This window comes from Corythoichthys intestinalis, chromosome 12 (assembly GCF_030265065.1).
Source record: "Corythoichthys intestinalis isolate RoL2023-P3 chromosome 12, ASM3026506v1, whole genome shotgun sequence".
NCBI classification, from domain to species: Eukaryota; Metazoa; Chordata; class Actinopteri; order Syngnathiformes; family Syngnathidae; genus Corythoichthys; species Corythoichthys intestinalis.
Genome location: NC_080406.1, coordinates 40,391,825 through 40,412,566, shown reverse-complemented (window position 1 = coordinate 40,412,566; position 20,742 = coordinate 40,391,825). Strand labels below are relative to the sequence as shown.

Genomic DNA, 20,742 nt, shown 5'->3' with positions numbered 1-20,742 from the left:
ATTATGATCATTTAAGAACATTTTTAAGATGTTGTGCTGGATTTTGTTGTTAGAAGAGAAGCTACAGCTGCTTTTACCATCAGTATTTTGCTTTTGCAGTTGTTCCTGCATTGAAACGTTATGTGCCTTTTTTCTGTAAACATGATTTATTGGGTCATACAACAATTTGACATTTTAAATCAGTTTAATATGTTTCTTTTAGAATTTGCTTCCTTGGTAGGATGCCAACTTCTTGTTACAGCGTACAGCCATGCAAAGCAACATGATTTTGGATCGACCGACTTCAACAGAGTCCATACTTATTGCAAAGAAAATGCAATCCATGCGTTATTACATGATCAGTTCCACTTATTGATCCAATTGCTATTGATACTGACATTTTGATTTCTTGAAAGTCAATTAGTTTCAACCCTGATGTATACTTATGGCATGTGAAAATACAAGAATATTTAGATTTTTTTATTCAAGCATACCTAAACATAATAATACAAATGATTGTCATTTTGAAATATAATAATTCTTGAACACTTTTTCTAGTTTTGATAACAAATAGGTATGTGCTATGTATCTGATTTTTTTTTTCTACCCAATTAAATGAATTGCTGTCAAAATACTCTGCTAGATGTCTCAGTGGCTCCTAAATTTATAAATTAGTCTCGAGCCCCGCGTTTTGTTATACGTCACTTGCTGGTTGAGCTGTATTTTATATGGGAGCCCCCACTGTTTTCTACCTTTTAGAGGTCAGGTTTTGCCGTCTTTTTGGGTGGGTCTATGCAATTGGCTTCACCTCTTGATCATTCAAAAAAATAAAGTGCCCGGAAGAGCTCAGTGTCTTAGACACTCTTGCTAAGCTGTTTATCTTAAGTGGGTTCCTGGAATTGAATGACATCAAAACAATCCTCCAGGTGCTAATTTTAAGCATTAAAAATGCTTAATACACCAGTATAACAATACTATCCCTTTTGTGTACATGGATCTGAACCATCTTTTACTCCATGCCTGTCTCTCACTGTTTGGATATTGCCATTAATGTTAAGCAGGATATTTTGTGACATTTATTGTAAGGAAAATCGGTATCTGTGCTTGATGGTTTTGGCTTCTAATGGTTGTATATGCTTCTGCCAGCACCATTTCTGGTGAAGAAAAAGTTGACTATTTGACTATTGCGGCTGACTACTGCAGAAACGTTTGGAGGTTACCGGTATTGCAAATGAGATGCATCATTAGCATGGAGTCTGGACTCAGAAAGGGTGAAGGAGTGAAGTATTGGGGATCTAGGTGAGACTACAGAATTTATTCTTTGTGTATGTACATGTGTATTTTACTTCAAAGGAGGCTACAATTGCTTGTTTACTATCAAACCTAGCTTGTTAGCGGAATTGGATGATGTCCTGCTCGCTGCGATCGTGTACATCTTTGATAACTGCTGAAAGGAGCCTTCGGATCTCTTTCAACTGAGACTTAAATCTTCAAAGAGGATGAATGACAAGCTTTGTTTTGGAGGCTGATTTCTGAGTTCTTTTTTCTTAAGTACACACTCTGTAAAGTCTTTTGGTATAGCTGTGCCTTTTATGAAAGCTATATAAACTTGAAATACTGTACTAGATTTTTTTTTTGATAGACTTGGTCCATTGTTCATTTGTTAGTAGACTCAATACTCAGTCATGGGGTGGCAGTATCGTAGCTCTATGGTGGAAATTTGGAACTGGAGGGTCAGTCTGCTTTCTGACTGCTGTTTAGGTGCACCATCCCTGCAATTTTACTTATTGACTGCCATTGACAGCACTAGACACCCAATTCATTTTGACCTAAAAAGGCTGGCCACAGTCCCAATCAAAACGGATTGGACGTCGAACACAGTCAATTGCATTTATTGATGATTCCATTCCATTCCGCCTATTTTAAATGAATTGGACCATGTCAATGGCAGGCAATGAGTTAACTACCCCAAATATATCTAATCTGCTCTATATCCGAGCCATTTTAAGTGACCCTCACTAGATATGTCATACAATCCCACGTGAGGGCAGCCAATGCATGTTCTTGGATGCCTGAACGGTAACGCTATTGATACCATTACCACACAGTATAAATACTTAAATGAGTAGTATGTTTTTAAATGACCTTTAGAGCCTTAATACTTTTCCAGTAAATGAAGAAGCATTTTTTCTGCAGTAGACTCAAAAAATTTCATTTTTACTGTACTGAAAACTGCAACATATTAACCTTTATTGGGCACCTATTTAACTCATTTGCCTTCAATGATGGTGCTTAAATGTCCAACTCATTTTGACTGGAAGAGATTGCCCTCCCAATTTAGTAATGGTTAATAAAAAAATGTATGTATCCATTTATTTTTTTTAAAACGTATGTATACATTTAAAAAAATATGTATACAAGGGTTGGATAAAACAATGGAAACACCTAAAATTTTGGCATCATAATCATTGGACATAATTGTTAAAGAATGGCATGAGGAACATTCTAATGCAGTTGAGCATCTTGTGTGGCCGGCACCAAGACCTAAGCAGTTATGGTCAGCTTTAGAGAATCAATTAAGACGTCGATTTCTACCGCCATCGTCTTTAAAAGAGTTAGAAGGTTTTCTAATCGAAAAATAGCTTAAAATTCCTCTGGAAACAATTCACAAGTTGTATGAGTTGTATGAATCAATACCTCGGAGAATTGAGGCTGTAATTGCTGCAAAAGGCGGACCTACACCATATTATATTGGGTTTTAATGGTTTTTTAAGGCGAAAAAAACAAAACAAAAAACGCACAAATGAGACTATTTCCATTATTTTGTCCAACACATACACAGGGGTTGGACAAAATAATGGAAATAGTCTCATTCGTGCGTTTTTTTTTTTTTTTTTTTTTTTTTTTTTTAATTTTCATGACTATTTACAATTTTACATTGTAAATTCTCACTGAAGATAGTACATCTATGAATGAACACATGTGTAATTATGTACTTAGCAAAAAATAAAAAAAGAAAGAAAAACTCAAAACACGTATAATATTCTGGTATCATACTTTCATAATGTATATTATGAAGTCTATGTTGGTATCTTCAAAGTAGCCATCCTTTGCTCAGATGACTTTTTTTGCACACTCTTGCCATTCTTTAGATGAGCTTCATGAGAGTCACCTTTTTTTGACTTCACAGGTATGCCTTTTTAGGTTTAATAATGGAATTTATTGCTTTATCAATGGAGTTGGAGCCTTCATGTGAGTTCCATTGAATGAGGTGTGTCCAAACTTTTGGCCTGTACTGTATATAAACCTAGTCATCACATTTTGGGTAATGTAGGTCACACTGTTATACCAAAATAATGTTAATACTGTGGCCTACAACACCCAAAATGAGGTGTCCATCTATGAGGACGCTACTAAATAATCACCAATATTGTCCTTTATCTTACTGCTTTTTAGAACGACGATTCTTCATATCCCCAGTACTGTCTCATCCGGTTCTTCCCGGTTTCATCCACCTCTTCTTGTGTTCCGCGAATATTCTATGCAAATATGTCAGCTGAGCGCCAGGTGGGGGCGTTTCTACATATATTATGCAAACGAGCACCGTCTCGACCAATCGGTGACTGACACTCCCGAGTACGTCACGATAGACATCACGCGAGCTTGTCCAGAGCTGCGGACATCTCTTGCTGAGCTGAGTACAGCAGAGCTGAGCTGACCTTGAGTCGTGTGTCCGTGTCGTGTGCTTCACTATCCGAACCTCTCGCGTGGATGTGCCTCGGAGAGCTGGTGGTGTTGCGCCCGTGTGGGGCCGCGGACTCGCTTTTTCCACATTCCCAAGCAGCATGAATACGCCTTGCTACACCGTGGCTATGGATCTAGGCGTCTGCCAGCTCCGAAATGTCTCCATCTCGTTCTTGTCGTCGTTGTTGAGCGCAGACACCTCGCACGTTAAGCTCGATAGCAGGTAAACTATTACGTTTTGCTGTAGCTAAGAGTTTTTTCCCCCTTTTTTCTAGCTGCATCGCCTCACCTGCTACCGCGTTAGATGCTCATCTGCGGGGAAAATGGCCTCTGATAACCCGGACGTTATTGTTCATATATGTGGCGTTGCACTGTAATACCTTGTTTCAATTTTTCATATTTTCCTTTTTGTGTGTGTTACAGCTCGTCGGGAGCCAGTGTTGTGGCTATCGACAACAAGATTGAACAGGCAATGGTGAGTTTAGACATTTACCTACCACCACGACACAAAGTAGAGCTGCTTTGTAGTCCTTTATCTTACATACCAAATCCTCCTTCAAAGCCAAAAATAGGTTAGAAGAACATTGTCTCAAAATTGAGTCTTCAAAAGTACGAGGCCGTGTAACTTTAAATGTTTGCATAAGCTCGTAAAACATAACTCTTTGGCTCTATGAACCCTTTAATTATGGTTGCTTTTTTGGTCGTGTAACGTTACAAGCGTAGGAGTTTTTATATTAGTGTAGTCTTTGGCCAAATTGCTTTCTTTAGTGCTATTTCGTTGTTGTCGTTACTCAGCCCTGTTGCTAGGCAAGTCGAAGTGCACACAGTGGGTAAAAATATCCAGTGCGCTGATTGGCTGAATTTTCCAAATGGGCAGGGTTATGACGTAAACGTATTTGGAGTCTTTTGTCGTGAAGTAATGCCACATTTAAGAGAAATTGTTTCAACAAGTCAAAACTTTTTTTCATTTATAAATTCAAATTGCTGAAAAAAAAACACAAAATAATGATGTAAATGCCATATGACTCCAAATTGGGGCACTCGGACATCAAAGTATCACGCTATGGCTTTGATATGGATTTCTGAAGCAAAGTACCTCAAACAACTTCTTTTTTAACAATTAAACTGCATCAGATCTGTATTTGGAAAGAGTATATCATGAATTAACAATCCTGTGCGAACATTGCTAAGCAGTAACGGAAATTACAAATCACCTGGCTGCTGAGCCCTAAACAAATCAAACTAGTTTTACACATTCTTAATCCGTAAATTCGCAGTCCAAAAGTTTTGGAATTGCTGGAAATTGTGTGGAGTGAAGAGAATTAAAGCACCTCACAATTTTGGTTCATTTTTATTTTGTAAAATAAAGAACAAAGCCACAGCCCTATGAAGTCATATAGCCCACTTGTAATTGTTGCTAGTGAATTTGAAGTCTGATTTTAATATGCCATTAAAAAGCTGTAAAAAGTCTTACATTTTACATGCACTGTAGTTTTTTTTTTTTTTTTTTAACTCAAATAACACATTCTATTACTTTAAAAAGACAATGCAAATACTGGAAATGGACAATGCACTTCAAATACTTTCTTTCAGTGCCTTTGATGATAATATCCGATGATGTGGCTCTCTTCATCCTTCTACTGTGAATTTAAATTAGGTTGTCACTAGTAGAAGCCAAATCCAATTGAATTGGAAGGGCTGCGTTCATTCGCTGTCAGCATTCCCAGTTCAAATGGATTTGAGGTCTATCGCTGTCTATGGCAGCCAATGAGTTAACATGTGTGTTAGGATCCATTTGAGCAGTGCCAAAAGTCTTAACACACCTTACTTCATGTGTATCAGGACCTGGTGAAGAGTCACCTAATGTACGCCGTGCGCGAAGAGGTGGAAGTCCTGAAGGAGCAGATCAAAGAGCTGATCGACCGCAACTCCCAGCTGGAGCAGGAGAACACACTTCTGAAGACACTGGCCAGCCCGGAACAGATGGCTCAGTTCCAGGCGCAGGTCCAGACCACCTCTCCGCCCGCCGCCTCCTCAACGGCCGCCGTCTCGGGTCCCACGTGCGCCCTCGCTCAAGCCGCCTCGCACACCTCCGGCCCCTCAGCGTAAGTCCGACACGCGCAGATGGACGGACTCGACGACGGGCTCGACACTACTTCTGCTTACGCAAGCGAGCTTACGACAAAGGGTCGATGCCGTTGATCCAAGAATTTGCACATATTTATCCCGAAAAAGGATGCATCCAATGGGACAAGTGCTGCACAAGGCGACAATCGTGCGACTCATTGAAACAATTGCCAAAAAAATAAGTAAAATGGACATGTCGGCTAGAATGTCTTTTCAACAATGAGCAGATCCACATACTTCAACACAGATGCTGAAAAGATCACTGTGCCTGTGTGTGGATTTTAGGCGATGTCAATTTTACTATGTTACATGTGAAAGAATGGCAGAAGGTTTTTTTTTTTTTTTTTGGTCACGTGTTGTAAATATGTCTCTCATACCTGTAAGCTGATGTTACGTTGAAAGAAAAGGCCTTTCAAGAATGACAACGAATGTTAGCAAATATGACCAAGTCCCCATCTGGAATGGGGGGTAGGGGTGTTTGGAGCTCATAAATAAACAGCGGCATGGATTGTGTTACTTGGTTTTGATAGAACAAACTAGATTTGTTTTCTTATATTTTCAGTATTTGTTTTTCACATTGCTTAGCTCTGCAGTGGCATAGAATTGAAACATTGTTTGGCAGGCAGAGAACATGTATATTTCTGTACAGTGTAAGTAAACATGTAAAATAGTGAGAGGAAGAGAAACAACAGGCATTATCTTGGTCACTAAGCGTAAGCGACGACATGCTTGCCCAAACTGTTGTCTATTTTTAAAAGCTTGTATTTTCAGGTTCTAAAGGAGTTTGGTTATTTAAGCTGAAGAGGTGCAGCCAACAATGTTGTCGAAAACTGCCACTGCGACTTTCACTCTTACTGTAAAACCATTTTTTTTCTCTTCTGATGTATTGCACTTTTTATGATTTAGGTTTTTTTTTTTTTGGGGACTGAGATACTTCTGGATGAACAGTATGAATACCAACATTACAAGACACCAATTGCAGCTTCTGGACATGTTGTTTTCCATGAAATTCTTTGTATCGGTTGTATGCTCATGTTTTCTGCATGTTTCTGCAAGACTGGATGAGAAGTTGTAACATAACTTACCGCAATTGCACTTGAAAGCTGCACTTCACAACTTTCATTAAAATGCTAACTCGGCACCTGGTTATGTTTCCTTTCATGGTGACTTGTCCACGTTTCGGTGTCATTGACGGCGATGAACATCCAATAAATTTGGACCGTTAATGTCTGGCAGTGAATGATCGCCATCAATCCTCTCAGTCAATATGGATTGAAGGTCTATTGCCGGCAATGACAGCCAATGAGTTAATTCATGAAAACAAATCTGTTAGAACAGTAGGCAGTTTGTTACTTTTTCCTTAGTTTTTGTTGTAAATTGTAATTTGAAAGTTGCTGAATTTATGAAAATAACGATAATTTAAGATATTAAGCACAACTCAAATTTTCAAGTTTTCTTAGGGGGAGAACAAGTATTTCATACACACTGCCAATGGATTTTCCCATTGGCAGTGTCAAATACTTCTCACCACTGTATTTGGAATATTCATAACACATCAACGATAACTTCTTAAAATGGGTTGTGCTAACTTGAATACATGTGTGTATAGGGAAAAATTTCTAAGTAAGCAGAACTTGATAACCTTTAAATGTTAAATTGTGGGAACTTAGCCCTAGCCTCACTCCCGATGTCTTAAATTGTGGACTGACATTAGCAAGTTAGCCAGACCTTTTAGCTCAGCTGGGTATTGTCTTTTTATAGAATATATGTTCTTAAACCTATGCTAAGCAAGTAGAACGTAAGACTTATATGTCAAATTTACTTAGTGTTGTTTTGCCTGCTTAAAGCAACATTTGGTGGCGTTTCAGTTTTGGTTGATTTTAGCGACGCCGGTGGACAAAAGCGGTAGTGTTTTGCCTTAAGGAAGACTGCTTTTCCCAAGATTAACTGGGCACACCCGAACAGTGTGGTAAAATCTTCAATGAATCAAAAATCTCTCGGTCGCCTGCAGATGGATTAAACATTTCTGTTTCCAGCGGCTGTGTGAATAGGTAATAAGGTAATAAATCTAGTTATGGTTAAACAATAGCATATGACGGGTAGCAACTGTGTGGCAATAATGATTGGGGAATGGGGGAAGTGATGTTTGCCTTAAAGCAGTCAGCACATTTGTAGTTTTTTTTTTGTGTGGCAGGGTTCCTGCCACCCTCTTCAAAGTTAATTACTGCCGGTGAAAGCGATACAGACCCCTCAAGACATAAAAGAGGTGTCATTCAACTAGTTGTCAGTCGACATATCACAAATGTTATGAAAATATTTTATAAAGGTTGAAATGTTACCTAGTGTTGCTTTAAAGGGACTATGCTGGATTTTTAAAGTTCATTAAAAATACTTTTCTACTCCATGCAAGCTCCACCAATGCCTTAATGAGTACAGACCCCTGTCATTTTAACTGAGACTGCCCCCAAAATCACTTTTTCTTACTATCAATACAGAGGGTTCAGGTCGACCAGTCAGAGCAGACACACGCCTGTGCACATCCACACGCATCCCCGCGGCAGCATAGCCATTTTACCAGCCTCCGCCTAGTGTCCACTAGGCAAAAACACTTTTCTAACCCACTTGCTTCTAACTAGCTTTACGTTTCTGGTGCTGATTTGATGGGCTTTATCGTCGTGATCTTACAAGCATGCGTGCCATGTATAAGCTGCAGTTACGCCTTCGGCCAGAGGTGTCAGTTGCGAGTAAAAAAGTGACACTGTAACATCCCTTTAACATTATTTCCGCTTACTTAATATTTTGTTTTTTGGCAATACTTGTATTTTGCAAGTTTTCAATCAAAACTTGCAAATGAAATACTGTAGGTGACTTGAAATTTCAAGTTCTCTGCCCTGCCCCCAGTGTGTGGTCAATGTAAAAAATAGCTGTTATTAGAGCAACTCTGGTCCGTCTATCACCGTCAGTTGTAGCCGTTGCATTATCATTGATTCGAGTTGTTTTTAATCCTTGATTAAAGTGGTGCGATTGTTTTAATCAGGTGTCTAGTGAGTCCACTGTAATTTGCATAGAACAGTAGACTGTTTGATTCTCAATCAACATTTATTAGAATAAAAAGTCTTCTGACACAAGACAAATGAACACTGAAACAGGCATTTATGGCAGTATGCAGGAACGTATGCGTGCATAAACAGTCTCACACGTTTGCAGTTGAACGCACTTACATGTGCAAACGTTCACACATATAGTATATGAGTAACAAGACACAGCCGGCGTGGTTTCAGACTGTCCATAGAAAAGCGGTCAGCACCACAGACTGCAACACTGCAAAGGTGTATGAGGGGAGGCGGCGGTGAATTTACAGGCCCGTCGGCTGTCTTTGGGACCTTTTGAAGGAGGTGAGTGGGCTTTTGAAGTGTACCCTCGGCAGGCTCAGTGAGGGCATGAAGGTAGTTGAGGTGTTTCCTCGATCACATTCCCATACGTATACTCTGGATGATCTGAAATATGGCTGAGAGAGGACAAGTAGTCTTATTTTAAGTAGTCTAATAAGCTTTTCTTGACATTTTTTAGACACAAAAAGGTTTCTGTTTGTAGTAAAACAGTCCCAAAGAGCTTCGATCATGAGCAGCAGAGATCAAGATTTCTTTTGAAATTAAGGCCAAAAAGTTAAAACATTGGTTAAGTCAGTTCATAATTAATTCTCCCCCACATGTAGTAAAATATGAGATGCAATAAAAGGTCAGGAAGAATTTAATTTAGCCTCATTTGTCATAGTACAAAAAAGCATGCACTTTAAAAGGGGTGTGTAAACATTTCATTTCTATTGTAAATGTTTACAAACAATGAAGCTATCTTAAACTTTTTTACATCAGAAAATTCACATATGTTTACACACAATGTTTGCACGTCCCTTTTCTTCAATTCATGCTGGGGAAAAAATAAGCTGTACGAGCTACATACCTGATCCACACACAACAAATACAAAGAGAGCAAGCAGCCAGGGGCCCACTGGATATTTTTCTTCCTGTGGTCGCTATGGGAAACGCACAAACAGATGCACACAGAAACACACACCCACATTATCATTAGCACAGAAAAAGCATGAATAAAACAAATAAAGAGCTTTTAGTTGATAGTTTTATTCCATCTAATTTTCCATACAGTGACATTAAACTCAAGGTTTTCAGGTTTTGCCCGTTTTTGTTTTTCAGTGTATTGCTAAAATGCCCTCAAATGTGGAAAACGAAAGCGAAAATAAGAGAAGCTCTTTTAATTTACATTCTGACACATGAAAGTAGATAGACACTACAATACGTTTCGTACTTGTTTAAACTCCTATACAGTGGTACCTGGACATACGATCGCTTTCACACACGATCTGTCAAACATCCGACGTAAAATTTGACTCGTTATTTATTTCTACATCCGACGACATGCTCGAAATACGACGACATGACAGCGCTGACGACGGACGCACGGCCTATTTTATTGTGAGAGAAAACAGGTTCCAAGAAGGTTACTGCAGGTGGTGAAAAAAGGAGAAGGTGATGCTTACCATTGAAATGAAAATGGAAATGATAGAAAAATATGAGCGTGGGGTGCACGTCCGTGAAGTGGCTCGACAATACGGCCGCAGAATTTCTATGATCTCGACGGTCCTCCTCCGACCTCCGTTTGCCAGTCTTTTTAAGTTAAAGAGGCAATTGTTATTGTGGTAACATCGCCAAAGAAATCACCAGCTTCGTCAGATTTTTATCATTTATTTCAGAACTTGAGCAACACAACACGCCGACTGTCCATCGCAGTTGACAGCAACAACAAAATATTAAAAGAGAAAGTAAAATCTCAACCACACCTTTCTCCCTCTTTCACGTCAGACATGCAGTGCGTTCAGGTACACCACACAAAACACATCTGCCATATTACAACCCAATTTGTTATTACAGGAATTATCATTATATTATTCTGTTTTTTATTAATAATTTATTTGTTTTGCTATGTGTGATTGCCATTTGTAATAGTATCAGCAGTATTTATTAAGGATTTGGTGTAGATTTTCGGCAAGAGCGTAGGTTTGCATAGGGATGGTAGGGACATAACACTAGCAACTTTTCAGGATGTTCAGATTGTCCCCACTAACTTTTAAGTAAATTTTATACTTTTAAACTTTTAAATACAACATGTCAACAAAACCACCTCCTCCACCCCGGGTAGGGATATTGGAACTTTTTTTTCCAGCCAGCAGCAGCAGGCACTGTAAGTAATGAAAAAAAGACGTCAATGTTGTGGAGGTGGGGTACACGCCACAAATTTTGCTACTGGTAGTCCGACCTGCATCAGAGTTAGCATAGCATTAAGCTGTGAATTTGCTAACCTGCAAAACTCGAGTAGGAAGCTGCTTAGAGAGAAGTGTCCTCCTGTATGTTTTCTTCTGTTAATAATCAAACTGTGAGAAATGTAGTGAACTGGGGTTTACCCACTTCCCAATTGTCATTTTTATTTTATTTATGTGGTCTCAAAGCAGCTAAAAGGAGCTTTCATTTTTTGTTGTGCTTGTGGACAAAAGCAGTAGTGTTTCACCTAAAGGAAGGCTCTATATATATAATTTTTTTTTTTTTTTTCATTCCTTGATTAAGAAGTTTAATCACGTTATGTTTATTTATTTAGACGGACAGTGTTGACAGTCTTAAGACAAATGTTTATTTTCTGCAAACCTGGATGCTTAAGAGATTATTTACAAGTTTGTATTTTTTGTGTATGTTAATATAATTGAGGTTATGTTCAAATATCGTTATTTAAATTTGCTAGTAAAATCCAGACATTTATTCTAGAAGGTTTTCAAGATGTTTCTTTTGTAGTTTTTAAAAACAAAGGTTTGAATTGACCGGTGTGTCGCCTGATCCAATACACATGAAAGTTAGGATAAGTCAATACAGATTTATTTTGCATTGATCAATTAGCCTATCTGTTAATTAGGTTCATATTCATGAGAAATGTAGCGCTGACCCCCGTTCAACCAATGTGTTTGGACTTATTAATGTCCCGTCGCCAGCAAAAAGAGCAAATATCGTCCCTATCAATGTTGGGGCCAAACCTACGCCCTTGGTTTTCGGACTGTGGAAGGAATTAATGGAAGTATAATGTATTTTTATAGGAAAACCCTGCTCGACATACGACCATTTCGACTTACAAAGAATTTCCTGGAACGAACTAACTTCGTATGTAGACGTACCGCTTATACCCTTTCAAATCCTACTTCAAGAGGATTTACAAACGGACATAAGTGGGGTGTTGATTTTACTGAGTGAATTCTTGTGAAATGTGAAGATGAACGGTTTATCCGAATGACTTCAATCTGAATGATGGTGCTGTGAATGCTCTCTGGCTCTTTTCTGCTTTGAATTTAAATGCGTTTATCACTTGTAAACGTCCAATCCATTTGAAGTGGGATAGTGGCAGCGAATGAGCGTTCGTTCTTTCGCCGCCATCCATCCCAGCTTCCACTTCAAATAGATTGGACGTATATTGCTGTCAATGGCAGCCAATGAGTTAATTTCATTCCTGAAAACATGATGTGGGATACAGGACCAACATGATGACTTTCTAAAAGCACCGCCATCCCTCCGTCATTCACAGATAGAAAGGATAGCGACCAGGATAAGCATGTCACCCATTCGGGCTAATATCATCATGCTGACAGTTAATGGGCTCACCAGCGTCTTGGCCACGTTCCCTCTCTGCGTGATGTTCTTGCTGTGTTTCTCGTTCGCCATGCGAATCCTCTGTTTGGCCACCATCTTCCTTTCCGTAAGGTATGTTAACCTCCGCTCGTGAAAAACCAGCCGGTTTTTAGTCTTTTATTTTTTCAATATTTAGTAATCAGGAATATGTAGGCTGGATGACGCTAGTTTCCAGCGGTATCAAGATGGAAAATATACCAGGATGTAACAGGAAAAACAAATGTTTGCTTTCAAAATAAAAGTATATAACGTCAGCGTGGCGATGCATAACATCGCCCAAACATAATGTAGTTTACATATGCTTTCATTATTTGAAATCATAATAGCTGTTTGACGTAATATATATCGATTTTGGGTTTAATTAGATTGTTAGAGATAAATATTTATATATTGCGAAAATATGTAAGGAAAAAAAAATAGTAACTTCTGCAGCTTTTCTCATAAAACTCAATTTAAAAGGTCCTGCAGGGTTTTATTTGAAAATTTGAAACGAACAAAATGGAATTATTAAATGGTAATTGTAACATAATTAATTTGCTTTTTCACGTTATTAGCTTTTTTTTTGAAAGGCAAAGAAGGGTGGAGACTAAACAATCCCAACATTTGTACTATTTCTGTCTTTTGCAGATGACGAAATTCTAGGGTTCAGAGAGGTGTGGGATGTTTGAAGTAAGCAGTATCAAACTCTGCTTCTTTGCCACCTAGTTTACATTCTTCAAGAATATGGGTGAGATAAGTAAAACATTGATTATTTTAAAGTTTTACCTTAAAGGGATCCTCGATCTTAAAGACAAGTAATTCTTAAAAGATACATTTTAGTATGAGTTATAATAATTTTATATCAAAACTCCTCTTAATGTTTTAATAAAATTTGTAAAATTATTTTAACTGATAGGTCGCCATTTTTGTTGACGTCGCAGTGCGTTGACGTCACTGGGCCCGCTGCCGAACTTCCAGCGTGTCACTCGTTAGCTACCCCAACATGTCGTCGGTTCTGCTCGTCCAATTTGAACCAGAGCGGAAAAGTGAAGAACCGGACAGCACTGCCCTTCGTTCACAAGACGAGCAGCAAAGGCAAAATGCAGAGCAGGAAATACCTGATAAGACAAGAGTTGGGCAAAACTGGTGGTGTACGGTTTATGTTAGCAGAGCTTCAAGGTGAGCTATTGCGTGATCAAACTTATTCAATATAATTATGTAGATCTTTAGCATCCAGAGCTGTCGTGTGCTTTACATACAGTACAAGCCAAAAGTTTGAACACACCATGTCATTCATGCATTTTTTATTTTCATGACTATTTACATTATAAACTCTCACTGAAGGTTATAAAACTCTGAATGCACACGTGTGATAGTCAGGATCGGAGTCGTGTCGTGGCTGACTGTCCTCATTAAATTCGTCATCTGGATCGAGTGTCCTCCATGTCTTGTACATCCAACTCCCGTTTAGCTACGTAAGAGTGGTCCATATTAAGTGCTCGGCGCTCATCAGCTGGCCACTGTATAGCTGCATTGGACGTGTCTGGATCAGTTTGACTGGCAGCATCACTCATATTAGGTGGATACTGAACAGACACACTTACTGCCTGATGAACTGACAGTAGATGTGAATTATTAGCTTCCACTGTGACTAGCGCTATGCCAGAAGGTTCGCCTACCACTGTAGCAACAGGAGCGGCTTGCCTGCTTAAGAGAGCGGCCAGAGTTTCTTGTCTTTGGCGCTATTTTGCGCGCATTTCACTCGCTATCCGAGCGAGTTGAGGCTTCTTATGAGGGAAAATAGTTGGAACAGCATTTTGTTTTAGTCTCCGCTTATATCCAGCCGCTCCGGTGAGCTCTTTCATAAGTTGTCGTCGACTAAATGCCTCGAACGCGGTAGGAGAAAAATGACGAGAACAAAGCCTTGGGTCTTTGGGACGTTTTGTCAGTCTACAGGCTTTTTCCCAAACCGTTCTCCTCTTCTTGTCTATAGACCCTACCCACCGACGTCACAAAACCACGTGCTCGCTGTATGGTTCCGCCCACTTGTCCGTCATTTTGTCTCTGTATTAGCATTGGTTTCAATTGATCGAAGAATTTAAAATGCATTTCATGGAAGACCCGGTGCTTTCTGATGCCGTAAACTCACTGGATGTGTTGCATAAAAGGCGTTATGTGGAAAAGCTTTGTTCTATACAGTCGCCAGATCTTGTGCTTGGAAAGGTGAGTTACGAAATTTTCAATTCAAAATCTTTTGTTATTGCTAACATCCACTGTCAAGTCTAATGTATTTCATGTCGTTTGTCAATGGAGTTAAGGCTTTTAATGTTTATATGGTTTAGCGATAGCACTCTCACTACATACATACGTGTATGTTGTCGGCGATTAGCCTAGCAATGATCTTAATTGTGGTTATTTGTCAGCCCCAAACCCTCTAAGTATATCTTAAATGCATCTTACCGGATATAAAATGACTACTACATAGTCTGTGGTGATTTTTTTGGTGCCCAGTTTTCACGTCGAATTGCAGCCGTCCATTTCGCTCTCCTCTTTGGATCCCTCGGAATACGGTAAAACTTCAAGTCTCTCCTTCGATCTTCTCTGTTAGTGCAACCAACAGCCACACACGCCTTCACCATTTTGATTATTAATGTTAAGGAGCAGAAAAACACGCCGTAAATAGGAGGAATGTACGTAGCCGTAACAGGTTAACACTATGTTTTGACGGACAATTGGGCGGTACCATTCAGGAGAGTGGAGTTGTGACGTCACGTGGGTAGGGTCTATAGGAAATCTGTGGAGACTCACATCTCTCCCCTTGTTTCCATTTGACTGGAAATTGCATCCAGAGGCAGCACATCGTGGCATTTTACGTAGCGAGTTTAGGCACCAATACACAATTGTTGTACACAATTGGAAACGTCCCAGTTACGTCATCACTCCGAGCCCGCAAAACATGGCGCCAACTTTCGGTCAAAATATGTACTAAATATTGTAAAATATTGCCATTGGTTTAAAATTTTATGTGTTTCAAACAACATATTTTAATACAAGAGAACAATTGTGGTTTATTAAAGCCTACATGTCTTTAAGATCAAGGATCCCTTTAAAATTGTTCACATAGAACATTAGACATGCCACTTTCCACCTGCGTGCTACTGTGACACAACTCTAGGAGGGCCAAAGGTGTTTGCGCATTCCATATGTTTGACAACAGCGGGAAAAGCTATGTTTAAAAATGACGCTGATATTGCATAATACTGTGTTCAACTATCTACAGTTACAACAGAGAAACCCCTGGTGGTAATAATAATGATAATAGCGCATGCTTTGGCATTTACAAAAAAGTAAGCGTCATGAAGACGGCATGTTGAATGTCTGGTTATTAGCACATCACCTCAGAGTTCAAGGGTTCAATCTATTAAACTTTTCCTTCAGTTTCATCATCGAAAACTAACAAGCCAATTAAGTTGTCAGTTTTTTTCTGAAGCAGTTACAGCTGACTACCGTCACATTCAGTTTGACAAGCTGCCTTGAAAGGCTTGCAGTAGTTGCCAAGCAACCACATCAATGTTATTTACGCAGTCAAACAATGGAAAGACACATTAACACTAACACTAGATACACTAACTGTTGCATATTATGAATAAAGAACATCCTGGATGTGAAATGAAAGTGGCGTTCTGAGGAATTAATTCATTTAAAGTGTTTGTCTCATCTCACTTGCACATACGCACTCATAATAAGATGATGTCCACATAGAGAACATTGCCATGTTTAAAAGTGTTGTCACCACTCCCCTCAACTTCACCTGTGTACTGTGCACTTTTTTTTGCACGGCTTGTAGCTCAAATGTCTTTGTGTGTAAAAGAATGACCTGCTTTTCAAGATTTATGCTTTCATGTCCTCAGAGTGAGCATTTTCGGAGTGTGTCGAATGGAACATGGTGGTGTGTGCTACAAAAACAACCACTGCATGTAAAATGCTGATCACCTCAATATAAAACAAGTGCACTAAAATCTAGTTCTTAGATGTTTACTCTACAAATTTCCTGTTGGGTAATCAGCTACCTTTTTTATAGGGCTGTCCCAAACTATTATTTTTCTCCCGATTAGTCTGCAGACTTTTTTAGCGAGTAGTCGACTACTCAAATAATTTATGTATACATATATATATATATATATATATATATATATATATATATATATATATATATACAGTGCCTTGCAAAAGTATTCGGCCCCTTTGAACCTTGCAACCTTTCGCCACATTTCAGGCTTCAAACATTAAGATATAAAATTTTAATTTTTTGTCAAGAATCAACAACAAGTGGGACACAATCGTGAAGTGGAACAAAATTTATTGGATAATTTAAACTTTTTTAACAAATAAAAAACTGAAAAGTGGGGCGTGCAATATTATTCGGCCCCCTTGCGTTAATACTTTGTAGCGCCACCTTTTGCTCCAATTACAGCTGCAAGTCGCTTGGGGTATGTTTCTATCAGTTTTGCACATCGAGAGACTGACATTCTTGCCCATTCTTCCTTGCAAAACAGCTCGAGCTCAGTGAGGTTGGATGGAGAGTGTTTGTGAACAGCAGTCTTCAGCTCTTTCCACAGATTCTCGATTGGATTCAGGTCTGGACTTTGACTTGGCCATTCTAACACCTGGATACGTTTATTTTTGAACCATTCCATTGTAGATTTGGCTTTATGTTTTGGATCATTGTCCTGTTGGAAGATAAGTCTCCTTCCCAGTCTCAGGTCTTTTGCAGATACCAACGGGTTTTCTTCCAGAATGTTCCTGTATTTGGCTGCATCCATCTTCCCGTCAATTTTAACCATCTTCCCTGTCCCTGCTGAAGAAAAGCAGGCCCAAACCATGATGCTGCCACCACCATGTTTGACAGTGGGGATGGTGTGTTCAGGGTGATGAGCTGTGTTGCTTTTACGCCAAACATATCGTTTTGCATTGTGGCCAAAAAGTTCAATTTTGGTTTCATCTGACCAGAGCACCTTCTTCCACATGTTTGGTGTGTCTCCCAGGTGGCTTGTGGCAAACTTTAAACGAGACTTTTTATGGATATCTTTGAGAAATGGCTTTCTTCTTGCCACTCTTCCATATAGGCCAGATTTGTGCAGTGTACGAGTGATTGTTGTCCTATGGACAGACTCTCCCACCTCAGCTGTAGATCTCTGCAGTTCATCCAGAGTGATCATGGGCCTCTTGGCTGCATCTGTGATCACTTTTCTCCTTGTTTGAGAGGAAAGTTTGGAAGGACGGCCGAGTCTTGGTAGATTTGCAGTGGTCTGATGCTCCTTCCATTTCAATATGATGGCTTGCACAGTGCTCCTTGAGATGTTTAAAGCTTGGGAAATCTTTTTGTATCCAAATCCGGCTTTAAACTTCTCCACAACAGTATCTCGGACCTGCCTGGTGTGTTCCTTGGTTTTCATAATGCTCTCTGCACTTTAAACAGAACCCTGAGACTATCACAGCATTTATACGGAGACTTGATTACACACAGGTGGATTCTATTTATCATCATCGGTCATTTAGGACAACATTGGATCATTCAGAGATCCTCACTGAACTTCTGGAGTGAGTTAGCTGCACTGAAAGTAAAGGGGCCGAATAATATTGCACGCCCCACTTTTCAGTTTTTTATTTGTTAAAAAAGTTTAAATTATCCAATAAATGTTGTTCCACTTCACGATTGTGTCCCACTTGTTGATTCTTGACAAAAAAATTAAATTTCATATCTTTATGTTTGAAGCCTGAAATGTGGCGAAAGGTTGCAAGATTCAAGGGGGCCGAATACTTTTGCAAGTCACTGTATATACATACATACATACATCTATATATATATATATGTATATATATATATATATATATATATATATATATATATATATATATATATATATATATATATATATATGTATATATATATATATATATATAAAATATTTATCTTACAATTAAAGTTTTGTTGACGATTATTAATTCACAAAAACATTTTGGAATGGAACACTTAAATTCATTATTTAAGTACAAATAAACACATACATAACAATAATAATCACAAATAAACAATCAGGTCAAATGCTGATGGCATTAACTAGTGCAAAAGAATGGAATGTAAACAGATTTAGAACACTGTGACTTCAATTTTCCAACAGGATTCAAAACAATTCTTACTTTCTCTTTTGTCTATATTGTCCTCAGCATTAGAATGAGCACCGCAGCGTAGATAAATAAACGTCACGTATCACTGGTGTGAAGTACGTGAAAAAAACTTAATGCACGATGCACGTTGATACGACACTATGACGGAGTTTTAGGGCCAAATTAATAAATTAAAAAAAAAAAAAGAACGAGATCAAAGTCGTAATATCGCTACGAGAAACAAAAGTCACAATATTACATAGGGGTAATGTAGCTGTGACCTGCCACGCACGTTGCATACCTATACCTTCGCTGGGAGCTACGACGAAGCATAATATAAATTCTCCTATGGATTATAATTTGATGTAGATGAAACAAAATAATAAGGTTTTCCTTATTTGTAAAACCAATTATAAAACACAAGATGCTTTCAATATTGTTGGTTTTAACGTACATAGCAACGCGCCATGTAAAGTGCATAGCGGCTTATACAGCTACATTAGCCCGACATTAGCCCCTAATACTCTGTCGTACTACCCACATAAAGTAAACGTCAATAAAAAATGTTGTTATATGGACTCACGATCTGCCAGCTTATTGTCTCCTATCGTCTTCCAAAATTATACCTGGGTGACGACGTTTCAAGTGTTCATTCACGGCTGACGTGCTGCTGTGGTATGCAAGCTTGTCATCCCAGAGACTGCACAGTGCACCCTCCTTTGTTTCGTTGAAATAAGTCCATGCTTTGGTCACTTTGGTGCGCTTTTTTGACTTTGTGCCGCTTTCCCCACTTGAATTGTGAAAAGTGTTCATTAACTGTTGACGGGATGGTGTGCTTGTTGACGCAGTTACGTCATTGATGACGTCGACTAGTCGGGACACCTCTACTTTTTTATATAGTTTTTAAAATGCCCCCTTTAGGAGCAGTCTGGGACCCTGTCTGGATCATTTTCCTGCTACATAACCCAAGTGAGTTTCAGCGTGAAGTCACAAACAAATGGTTGCACTTTCTTCTTATGGATTTTCTGACAAAGCCCAGGTCCTTAATTAGCAAAGCAGCCCCTGGACCATGTTTTGACTGTTGGGATGTTTTTTTTTTTTTTTCTGAAACGATGTGTTTTATTTACATTATGTCAGATGTAACGAGACGCATAGGCCAAGACACCCTTTCCCCAATTGAATCTCCTGTAGGTGTCATCAGTTGATTGTGTCAGTCAGGCGCTGCTTGTTTCAGCAGAAAATTCATTGGTTAAACGGTTTGCGTTTTATTGGTTGGAACGAAATCCAGGACCTTCTTGGCCCTCTATAGGATTGGTTTGACACCCCTTCCTTAACTCAAGCAATTTTCGTAGTGATCAATGTTTTCTCCGTTAGTGAGTAATGGATCTCGTTGCTAACCATAACGAGAAAGCTAGCTATACTTTGTGTGGGATTTGTTTGATGATCTTAAAATTAAAAGTCAGGAAACTTTGTGAAAAAAGTAAACTAAACAAAAAAACTCAATTTAAGAATGGGGCAAATACTTATTCACTGCACTGAAATTGACCTGTTTTAAAAAACTGTATAAAGGACAAACAAAGAATCCCAGTACTTCTAAGTTGTGATTGGTATGGCCTGAATGTAAGGAAAAATTGTTTTAGAAGAGAAAGCGTGTAGTTTGATACCATCCACCTGTTCAAACATTGTGCTTTAAATTTAGACTTATAGATAACACAAAGTTTAGTTCATAGTTCTGCTGTGACCTGCTTGTCTTTGCTATTGGCAAGTACAAATGAAGATTGCGGAAAGACTTTTCTGGGAAATAATTACGCAAAATGTCAACGCAATGGCATGCAGACATGTTGGCGTGTCGCACGTGTGAGCTCGTGGGTATAGCTGACTTTTACGAGACAAACACCAGCGATTCCACGCTCAGGAAAGACTATCATTACAAGCATCTTTTGACCGTCTTCACTATTTAGATTGTAGAATACTTGACCCAGATTCTAGCTTGTTTACGTCCTGT

The 20,742-nt window shown here is 38.9% G+C and overlaps 2 protein-coding genes across 4 annotated transcripts in view; one reads left to right on the top strand and one right to left on the bottom strand.

The window, feature by feature from the left end:
* LOC130926958 (TSC22 domain family protein 1-like) overlaps nt 1–6,991 on the top strand; it is a 39,192-nt gene extending 32,201 nt beyond the window's left edge. For 2 of the 3 annotated variants that reach the window (XM_057852321.1, XM_057852324.1), the window contains exons 2-3: nt 4,147–4,198; nt 5,566–6,991. In XM_057852321.1, the coding sequence (XP_057708304.1) occupies nt 4,147–4,198; nt 5,566–5,832 (319 nt within the window). In that variant the 3' untranslated portion in view covers nt 5,833–6,991. Of the gene's footprint in view, nt 1–3,626; nt 3,947–4,146; nt 4,199–5,565 lie in introns of those variants that run through there. The other variant, XM_057852323.1, reaches the window with a different exon arrangement.
* Nucleotides 6,992–8,949: 1,958 nt separating this feature from the next.
* On the bottom strand, nt 8,950–12,789 carry LOC130927190 (stress-associated endoplasmic reticulum protein 2). The gene is made up of 3 exons (XM_057852829.1): nt 12,564–12,789; nt 9,811–9,883; nt 8,950–9,358 (listed from the first exon to the last, which is right to left on the bottom strand). Exons 1-3 carry the CDS (start codon nt 12,645–12,647, stop codon nt 9,318–9,320), a joined length of 198 nt encoding a protein of 65 aa, XP_057708812.1. The 5' UTR covers nt 12,648–12,789; the 3' UTR covers nt 8,950–9,317.
* Between the last annotated feature and the right edge of the window lie 7,953 nt (nt 12,790–20,742).

Coding starts and splice junctions, on each gene's coding strand:
- LOC130927190 (XM_057852829.1), bottom strand. CDS start 12,647: ATGGTGGCCAAACAGAGGATTCGCATGGCGAACGAGAAACACAGCAAG. Junction 9,884..12,563: donor GGAACGTGGCCAAGACGCTG/GTGAGCCCATTA, acceptor CGTTTCCCATAG/CGACCACAGGAAGAAAAATA. Junction 9,359..9,810: donor ATTTGTTGTGTGTGGATCAG/GTATGTAGCTCG, acceptor GTCCTCTCTCAG/CCATATTTCAGATCATCCAG.